The 10,818-nt window shown below is 46.0% G+C and overlaps 1 protein-coding gene across 1 annotated transcript in view; it reads right to left on the minus strand.

Moving 5' to 3' along the window:
- Positions 1–10,481, minus strand: part of MAPKAPK2 (mitogen-activated protein kinase-activated protein kinase 2) — a 60,233-nt gene extending 49,752 nt beyond the window's left edge. Inside the window, exon 1 of the mRNA XM_027871390.1 lies at positions 10,029–10,481. Coding sequence (XP_027727191.1) covers positions 10,029–10,373 — 345 coding nt within the window. The 5' untranslated portion in view covers positions 10,374–10,481. The remainder of the gene's footprint in view (positions 1–10,028) is intronic.
- Positions 10,482–10,818: the final 337 nt, after the last annotated feature.

The raw sequence follows: 10,818 nt of genomic DNA on the forward strand, positions 1-10,818 counted from the left end.
GTAGGAAAGGTAGCGAAGGGGTGAGGAGGGGCACAGAGGCATTTATGCTATTTCTTCACCAGTGGAACATTAATGGTGAACATATAAGAGAAGTAGCTAGAAGAGAGCTTGTCTCGACCTCAAAACAAGATTCTTACTTAGATCCCCAGTGGAAAGGAACGAGTCTTTTCAGCAATCTAAGCATGAGGAGCTTAAAAATTAAAATTCCCTTTTTTCCTCACTCATCCCAAAATGACTGGGAGAGACTTTCAGGGGCTCTCTGTGCCTGATCAGAGACAGTAGGTAGAGAATAAGAAGAGTTGCAGGGGATGAACCCTTGATATTCTTCCTAGAAGAGTACCTCAGTCTGGGCATGTGCTTGGACTGGATGAACCTTTCAAACCAAACTGCATTCCTGGGATGCTCCAAGTTCCATGAATGTGACCTCCAATTCCAGGGAGCCCTGAGACTCAGGGAGATGGGTCTGGGGGGGGGAGGGGAGCTGACATGGCAAGAAGCCAGACAATATTGTCCTTCAAAAGGTAGACAGGCACACTTTACCCAAAGAGGCCTTCCTTCCATGACTCTTAGGATGTCTTCTGCTGGCTGAGTCCTGTGAGGTTTCTTCTAAGGACTACAAAAACAAGGGAAGGAGGCCCAGGTTGGGGGAGAGAGGAGAGAGGGTAAAACTATTCCAAGGGCAGGGGCCAGTGCACAGGCTCCTTCTGGCAGAGTTAAAAATAAACTCTTAGCACTCCCTGCCCTGCCCCTCCCCTCCAGAGGCCAATGAGCCTTGGCAGATAAATCTCTCCCTTCAGAGGAAATGAGGCCCCAGGGGTGGTGGGGCAGCACTGGAGACCCGGACAAACTATACAACTTTAGCTGAAGGCAGGGGACCCTGAATTCTTACCTCTTGGCTACCAACACCATCCCATGCCATACTAACTCAAAATTCCAATCAGAGATCAAGTCTATTGAACACCTCTATCTCTCTGCCACAATTAGCAATGCCAACACCTGCTCTGGGAACCAAATAGATAGTGAGAAGCAAACTAAATCAAACTAAAGAAAAAAAAATTTACCCCAACTTGGCACCAAAAGGTCATTCTATACACTTGAAAGTGGCACAGCCCAGACTTCGAAGGCCTCCTGGACCCCCAGTCAGGAGGAGGAAGGAGGAGGTTGCTGCAGCAGCATTTGGCCCAGTGTTAGGGAGGCTTTCTGAAGCCAGGCAGGTGGGATGGTACTCAGAGAAAACTTCTGCAACAGGGATCTGACAGGCCCCTATGACGCATGAATCAGGCAGCACCATGCCTGGGCCCAGTTATTCTTGGAAGTCATCAAGATGAGGTCACACTCTGAGGGCTGTAACCTGAAGCCCCATTCTACAGTAGTGGTGAAGAAAGTTGGGAGCAGACTCAGGAAGAGCCAAAGCAGGAGCCCTCCTCTAAGCCAAAGAGCAGTTAGGGTGAGGGAAAGCCCCCTAGATTCTTACCCTCACCCCTGCAAACCCTTCCTGGCACGGGAAGCTCGTTCAGGATGCAAGTTACGGAGTAGAGAGGTTGGCACAGCTAAAAGCTCTACCTGTCTTCCAACCAATCATCCTCCTCCTCTTCTTCCTCTCACCCTTCCCTTGGGGGCACTTGAGGGGGCAAGGCAGACCCAATCAGTCTTTTCAACAAAGCTTTTAGGAGATTACCAATCACACAGTTCTCTTCCCAGCATTCAGGGTTGTGACTTGGCCCAACTCTACACCACAGGGTCAGGTGGGGAGAATGGGGAGGAGGAGGGGAGAGACGCAGAGGGAAAGCGAACCGTACAATTCAGCAGCCTAGCAGGAGGTGGCCCAGGAGTGAAATCTCAGGGGCCAGGCTGTCAGGGCAGACTGCAGTGGTGGCAGATTTATTTTTAGCCGGCTGGGACAGAAGGGGGCGAGTAAGACAGTCCCTCAGCCCTGGGCATGATGCCAGACTGCAGATGTCCAGTGGGCTGGGAGCCCCATAACAATCTGGTGATCAGAGCAACAAAAAAGTGGTCAATATACCACACAAACACAGTGGAAACCAGCTCTGATTGACTAATCTTTCCATGGTACAAGACAAGGCAGAATCTGAAACCAGAGTGAAATGAGAAAGGGTTAAGTGGTCAAAGATTCCCTTCCTGCCTAAAGTCCAACAGAATGATACCCCCATCCAGTCTCACCTCTTCCTTACCAGGATACCTAGCTGTCACGTTGCTACTTCACAATGGATTCAGGGAGCAAAGACACAGGAATGGACCAGCCAAAATTACAGTCCTCAGCACTATGGAATTCATTCTGAGAGTGGGAGGGGCCTCATCTGTCATCTACTCCAGCCTGTACCTGAACAAGAATCCCCTCTAGAACATCCCCAACAAAAGCGGTCATGTCACCATCAGCTGAAGACTTCCACTGTGAACTAGTCAAGCAACTCTCACCTGAAGGCTTCCATCTAAAAGAGTCCATGATTATCCAAGGCAGCCCATCCCACTTTGGGACAGCATTAACTGTTTGGCTCTTCAAGCCTTTTCTTTACATCAAGCTTAAATCAGCTTCTCTTCAACACCCACCCATAGCTCCTAATTTTGACCTCTGGTTCCAAGCAGAATAAGCCAAATCTCTCTTCTAAAAAATATTCTTTCAAATATTTGAAGACATACATCATGTACCCCAAAAGCCTTTTCTGCCCCAGCCTACACTTCCCAAGTTCCTTGGGCTGATCTTTTTAAGGCATGAAATGGTCCTCCTTCCCTTCCTTTTCACCTCCAACTCCTTTAGAGAAAGCACAGGAATTGATGACGGATACTCTGATGCAGCTATCCCCTTTCTTCAAACACCTTTCACTTGCCAAACTGCCTCTAGTATGCTCCTGACACCCTGAACCCTTGAAATTTCCAGTAAGGATGACCGAGGCCCTTCATGGGGGCTCAAGTTCCAAGGGGATTAAGAAAACAGTTATCTAAGAAAAGAGGAGAAGTACCACCGATAAGGACTGAGCCTCAGGGACACTTCACAACCTCCAACACCCGCTAGCTGATAGCCTATTCTTTGATCTAAGAAACACAGTACAATATTTAGAAACACCTTCATGGCCAACAATTGACTCTATTACTCCCTATTCCCCACTCCCTCACTCTGAATCAGAACATTAGGATCAAGATTTAACTGACCGAGATATACCACGATTAAAGAGATAGGTCTCATGAAGCCTTGGACCAGAAGATTGTGGTGAAAGGGGAGCAGGCAAAAGTCATACCATTTTTTTTCTCCTTCCCCTATGCCCAGGGCCACCAGAGGTCTTCCTGTCCCATCTAGAAAACCAAGAGTTCCATAAGACACAGATTCCCATCTGCTCATCTAGTCAGTCCAATTACCCTTGTCAAGATCTTCCAAATTTATTTTACATGAGAATTTGGCAGTGGGGTAGAGGTGGAGTGGGGGCAGGGGAGAAGAGAAAAGAAATACCTTTTCTTAATACATAAACCTACCAGATTAAAATGTAATTGGGAAATATTTAACAAAATAAATAAAAATACAATAGATCATAGATAATGTTAATATCTGTTAATCTACCAATAGAGTAATCTATATATTAATTATTAATCACGTTATTCATTACTGATATATAATTAATCTATTAATATAACAGGACAATGAAATGGTACAGCAGACAGTGTTGGCTCTGGAGTCAGGAGGACTTGAGTTCAAATCCAGCTTCAGACATTTAATAGCTGTGTGGCCCTGGACAAGTCACTTAACCTTATTTACCTCAGTTTTCTCATCTGTAAAATGAGCTGGAGAAGGAAATGGCAAACTACTCCAGTATCTTTGCCAAGAAAACCCTCAATGGGGTCACAAAGAGGCAGACTCACCTGAAACGACTGAACAATAACAAATTAAAATCTATTAATAAAACATTTTCTAAGTCAATATGTAGCCTACAGGGATTCTTATGGATAATTTAGAGGCCCCATATTTCTATATAAGTTTGACACCATGGACGTAAGTGCTCACCACCTCAGAGGTTCCCAGCCCTACCTCCCACCACTGATGGAAGACTACTATTAAAAGTGGTCTCACTTCCAACGCATGGGAGCCTTTCCTACACCAACCAGAAAACCAAACAACAAATTTTCCATTCCTTCCCAATTTTGAATACCTCATCCTCTGAGAAAGGAAACATTTTATTTCTCCAGACACCCACTGATAGCTGTAGCCTTGATGCTACAGTCTAGGGCCTGCTTTTAGCCTCCTATCTTCAGACCCATCTATCCTAGAGGTTTGCTGAAGATTAGGTCTCAAGAACCACCATGCCCAGAATTCATAATATGCAAAGCACTGAAAGGTCTCAGCCTGGACCCTGTGTCACAGGATGCCAGCAGTCCAACTGCATCAGAAACAAAACAGAGACAGGTCAGACCTACATATAACACAATTTTGTTCTCAAGAAATTAAACAAATGAAAGGGTTTCCCGAAAACCTAAATACTACTGTCCTCCTCCAAACTGACCTCTGTCTTGGGGGAAGGGAAGGGAATAAGCATTAACATAGTACATACATAGTGCTAGGCTTTATGCCAAACCTTTTTCACAAATATTGTCTCTTTTGATCCTCACAACAACCCTGTGAGGTAGGTGTCATTATCCCCATTTCACAGTTGAGGAAACTGAGGCAAGCAGAGGTTAAATGACTTGCCCAGGGTCACAAAAATAGTAAGTTTCTGAGGCTGAACTTGAATTCATGTCTTCCCGATTCCAGGCCCAGCTCTCTGTCCACTGCACCACCAGCTGCCAATTGCTTGCTATCTTAACATTACTACTTCCTCTCTATATGCAGAAGACGTTTAAATGAATTTAAACTGAAATGAATTTTGCAATATGGTCACCATTTGACCCTATCCAACCATTAGCACTCTCAGTTTTAGTTGAGCCACTGTCCTGAAAACAGGTTCATTCCTTCTTTACCCAGGATAGCCCCCCTCACTCAGAATGCCTTTGGCCAAGTCTTATACTATTTCCCCAAGGTTCAACTCAATCCTACCTCTCCAAACTACACTAGCCCTAGATATTCTCCCTCTTCTCCGAACAACCCATGGTAACCCCCACATTACACTATTTAGCGTTTTATATATATCTACTTTCGTACTCTCAACAATGATCATTTACTAGTGTGTATATTTGTAAATATGTATGTATGTATGTACATATGATATAGTGAAAGGAGCACTGGGCTTGAAGTTAAGAAACCAGGGTTCTAGTCCTTGCTCAGCTAACTCACTGTGTGACCTTGGGCATGTCACCACCTCAGTGGGCCTCAGTTTCTTCAACTGCTAAATGACTGGACTGGGTGACCTATCAAGTCCTTTTCAGTTCCAAATCTATGATGCCATGACTACCACTGGATATTTTACTACTACGAGAGTATAAATTAAGGTAGAGATTATGCCATATATCTCCATATAAAAATCTAAAGAAGAAAAGGAAGAAATGAAAATGTAGCTGCAGAAACAATGGAAAAAGAAGAGAAACCACAAGTTCTTGTTTTCTCCAGTCTATGCCATGGGAAGACAAACAGAGATAAGTTATGACAACATTCTGGAAACCTATAGTTTATGAAGCAATAACATGCTTCAACTAATCAGAGAACAGTGAAAATAGGATTGGCTTTAATTAAGCGTGTCAAACTAGTATACAAGAGTAATTACTACACAATTGGGGGGAGGGGAGGGAGAGGAGAGTACAGCTGAGAAACCAAAGAACCCCATCTGGGAATATAACCAATCGCGGCACATGTTAGCTGGGACTAGAATTATCACCAACCAGAAAAAAAAAGAGTTCAGGAGAGTTGGGTTTTAATCATTTTGCCACAAATTAGCAGTATGCTTTCAAATAAGTCACTTCATTTCCCAAAAAAGCAATTCCTTTCATCTGTAAAACCAAGGGGGGGGAAGAGGGGGGAGAGATAGATCCTGTGACAAAATGATCACTAAAGGTCCCTTTCAGTTTTAAAATGATAGAATATGAAATATTTAATGAAATTTACATGGGCTCCCACCACTGAGAGAAATTTTAATTTTAAAACAGTAAAAAACTATCTCTAAGATTGCTTCTAACAGAAAAGCTTTTCAAGTAGCAGCAAGAAGGAAGCAGTGAAATGTTGGAATCGGAGTCTGAGAACCTACCTGGGTTCAAATCCCAGTTCCAAGGCTCACTACCTATATGACCTTGGGCAAGTCACTTGCCTCCCTGAATCTCATCTGCAAAATCAAAAGGTTGGCCATAAATGGCCTCTAAGGCTCCTTCCAGCTCGAAAAGCTATGATCCCCTGAATTCCGGTTTAGAAACTTTGGACAATTTCCCATGACCTAGTCAAGACTCTTGCCTTGTGGGTTCCTCACCTACATTTCAAAATAACACCTATGGTGAGAACAGTGTGTGTCAAGCTCAAGAGGAGCATGGTTTAACAGTGGAAAATACCCTTTAGCATCACAGCAATGACCGAGCGTCAAGGAGAGTAAAGTCAATGACAGCTGGGAGGAGGAGTGGGAGTTTCAACATAGGGAAAAGTCCTAATGTCATCTCAAAGGCTTACTGTCTGGGTGACTGGTCAATCTCTTTGAGCCTCAGTTTTCTTGTCAGCAAAATATAGTACTTCCTCTACTTGGTTCACAAGGGAGTTGCATGAAAAGCAATTTACAAACCCTAAAACAGTATTTAAGTTTGAAAGATTTGCTTTTGAGGGTGGGGGTAAAAGATGTGTTTAAGGACTAAAGTCAGACCTTCGATAGCCCATAGTCATAAAATCAAGAATTTAGAGCTAGGAAGAACCTCTGAAGTCATCTTAGTCCAACCCCTTTATTTACCAGATGAAGAAAACTGAAGTGACTCACTCAGGGTCACACAGTTAGGAAGAACCAAAGTCAGAATTCAAACACAGACCTGCTAGGTTCCAAGAGCCTTTCTCTAGACTGATTAGGAAGGGGGGAGGAGTTAAGAGCAAGGAGGATATGACAAGGTAAGACCACAATACCCTCCAAAACACATTTAAACGTTAGTTAGAAAGGAAGGAGCAAAGCTGGTCATTTTTTTAAGCCATCACTTAACAGGAATGAGAGGTCACTAGACCACAGACAAGGCTCAGAGCATCATAACAACCTTAATTTCCCATCACCAGGCACAGCCACAAAGGGGTCCATCCGTATCACCGATTTCTGCCCACGAAACATACACTTCAACAAGCCAAGCAATGTTTGGGAAGCCTCCAATCTAACCCTTCCTCTCACCCCAGGCTTTCTCCCAACTTACCAGTCAAGCTAGGGCAATTACTTTGGTCTCCAAGCTCCCCAACTTCACACACAAGACTACTATTTCAAAACATTACTTCCCTAATCAGCACAAGAGATTTATCAAAAGTCAAGCTCTTTCATGTATATTTCCAGAGCACGATTCTTCGAACAAGATTCCTCCTTTCCCCTCCTCCCCCTGTAATTATGTCTTAACCAATATTTGGATATGCTGTAGCTGTTGACATTGCTGCCACTCTCCTGATGCCTCACCCAGGCTTTCTTCCTCTGTTATTAAGTTTTTACACAATGAAGTGTGGGAAATGTGCAATTTAACAGTTGAGTCAACTCATGAGATCTAGAAGCAGGCTGTCTGTCAAAACAGAGTGACTTCACTCCTCTCACCCACTTCTAACCTGAAGAGAAGGATAAATTGTGCTCATAAAAACCTATTGTGCTAAAAATGTCATTTAAAATATTAGGAGATTCTCTCTTTAGGACCACAAGGAAAAAAATTGTCTAAAAGGCAAAGTTACTTTCCTGATAATTAGAAGAGAAATTCAATCATTTCTCTAACCACCACCACTCACCTCCCTCCCCCAACACAGAAATAAATAAATGTTTCAAACACTTTTGGTGAATTATATAAACTCTCCAGGCCTTTTATTTTTATGATAAGGGTTACTGTTCTGATATCATTATACAGTATTTTCACTCCTTGGGGAAAAGGCAAATAACTCACATCCCTGAACAGCTGATGACCAAGCTCTCCTGGAAAGAAGAATTTGTCCCAGACTTAACACTGTGAGTTAACTCTGGTCAAACTTTGCATTCTTCCACAAGATCATAACTCTAGTTTCTCCTCCCCCATAACGGACTGAGAAAGAAAAGGGGTTTAGAGGACAATCTGAAAAAGAATAGGTCATTGGAAGCTTATGTTCAGTCCCTTAGAGAAAACTGCCCTTCACAGTCTTCAAAACTCAGAACATACCTTCAGCTTAGATTTAGAGAAATATGGAACTACAAAAGAGAATCTGAAAGGTATTTGTCCAGTTTAAGGGGAAAAAAACTCATCTTTGGAGCTAGTTAGTACATCATCTACAGCCAATATATGTTTTTATTCATCATCCCTCAGAGAAGGAATAATGGCTATTCAAACTAGAATTTATGCACCTTTAAAAAAAAAAAACGACTTTGGGAAGGAAGGATATTAACACTAACAACTGACATGAAACACTTCACAGTTTACAAAGTGTTTTACATCTATTATCTCTGATTGTTACAACAATTCGGTGAGGGAGTATTGTAGATACTACATTTATTTTACATCTGAGGAAACTGAGGCTTAATATCACTACTTGAGGAAGTGACAAAGCTAGGATTCGAAACTCAGGTCTTCTGTTGACTCTTTTCCCACCACAGAACAGCTGTCCCTGCATACAAACTAGGACTTTCCCCTCTCCTCCAATCACCAAGATAGCTATCAAAAACAGACCCGAAGATGAAGTGTTTCACCTTCAGAGAGATGCTTCACTTTAAAACCACTATGATGGTTTTAAAAACTCACTGTGATGATTCCCCTTAACCTGTCCCTGGCTCAGATTTGAGGCAATTCCCAATGTGGGATCTCCAAGGCCAAACTCTTTGACTCACAGGGTTGCTTTCTGGTGCCTCCCGATTTCTGTCCCTCTATCCTCCTTCCTAAAGTTGAAGCAGTAACTAGTGGAGGGACACAGCAAATCTCTCGTCTCTAGGGTTTCAGGAGGAGTTTCCACTCCACGAACCTCATCAGGGATTTACTAAAAACTTCAAAAAGGCCAAGTCAAGGTGTACATAATAATTTTGATCAATGGAACTACGAAAATAGCAGATTCAGTATCAAAGCCTCCCTCTTTGGAGTGGTATGGGGGTTGAGGGTAGACACTGAGAAAGAGAAAACAAATAGCCAAAACAAATCACCCTCCCCCACCCATGGGTCTAAGGCGGGGTTCCCCCTCCGGAATCTCCGGTCTGGCACTTCTTCGGGCCAATGCATTTTAAGTAGAAGACAGAAGACTTTTACTCTAGAGGGCAAGGGAAGTGAAATCACACATTCCGGCTCCCAAATAAGGAAAGAGGCAAAATAAACCTCTACGATCCGACTTCTCCAAACCAACCAACCAACCAGCTCAATGAGTAATGGGCCTTTTGTGCCGGCAGAGAGAGGGAGGCAAGGGGAGGGGAGGGGGGAGGAAGAGGAAGGAAAGGAAAGAGATAGGGAGAGGCAAAGAGAGGAGAGATGGGGAACCACAACCCTTTAAAATCACTTCCTTGAGATCAACTACGGGTGTTAAAGTAGAAGCGATCCAGGACCTGACTATGGAGATTCAAATGAATCCCGCTCAAACCCCAAAATGGTATAGTCCTCCCCAGTGTCTTTGGAGTTCACTACACTAACTCCCTAAGGTGACCGGAAACTGTCCCGCGATCACAGGGACACCAAAAATCTGCTCTGACCTTCCCCTCCCCCAAAGTCACGCACTCAATAATAACTACCAACAATAACTCAGACAACAGCACCTCCTCCTCTTCCTTCTCCCCCCAGCACCCTCTCTACCCCTCCCCCTCCCTACCCTGGGGGCTTCCACGGAGGAGCAGGGGGAGAAGGGAGGGTCAGGTAGATCTTTTTAAGCAGTTCCTGGCTCCCCCCCGTAAGGTGGCAGTCGCCCCCTGGAGTCCCCTTCTCCTCCTCCCGGGCCCCAAACTTACTTTGAGGGCGAATTTCTCCCCAGTCTTCTTGTTGAAGATCTGCAAAACTTTCCCGTTGATGCCAAGCCCCAGGACCTGGCTGGTGACCTTGTAGTCATCCGTGATGGCATTCTTCTTGATCTGCAGGCTCGACTTGACATAGAACTGGGGGAACTGCTGGGGAGGCTGGGGGGGCGGCGGCGGCTGCGGCTGCTGCGGCGGCGGCGGCGGCGGAGGAGGCGGCGGCGGCAGAGGCAGCACCGGGAGCTGGGGCTGGGAGGGGGGCTGGGGCTGCTGGGGCGGGGGTGGCGGCGGAGGGTTGGGGAACAGCACGGGCGGGGTCTGGCCCGGCGAGTTAGACAGCATGGTGCCGGGAGACCGGGGAGCAGGAGCGGGAGGAGGAGGACTCGGGGCCGTCTCCTCCTCCGGCCCTGGACGGGGCCCCCGCCAGCCCCCGCCCGGCTGGGAAGTTTGCTCCCCGGCGGCGGCAGAGCCGGCTTCCCCAGACCAGCTCAGCCCCGGCTCCAGGCTCGGCCCGTCGGAGGCTTCCGTCGGTCGGTCTGTCGGTCCGTCTGGGCGTGAGGGCTCGCGCCTGCCCCCCGGGGGGCCTGGCGCTGCTGGAAGCCGCGCAGGGACGGCTGGGGGCCGGCCCGGGGGAAGCTCGGCGCGACAGTGTATCCAGCCCCGGGGCCCGGCGGCCGCGTCAGAGCCTCGGCTTCGCTGGGGACGGCCCTTAAAGGGGAGGGCCAGAGGGGGCAGGGTTTGTAGGATGTAAGGGAGGGGTGGGGTGGGGTTGGGACGGGCGAAGGGA

The sequence above is a fragment of the Vombatus ursinus genome, unplaced genomic scaffold, assembly GCF_900497805.2.
Source record: "Vombatus ursinus unplaced genomic scaffold, bare-nosed wombat genome assembly UNPS02014798.1, whole genome shotgun sequence".
NCBI lineage: Eukaryota > Metazoa > Chordata > Mammalia > Diprotodontia > Vombatidae > Vombatus > Vombatus ursinus.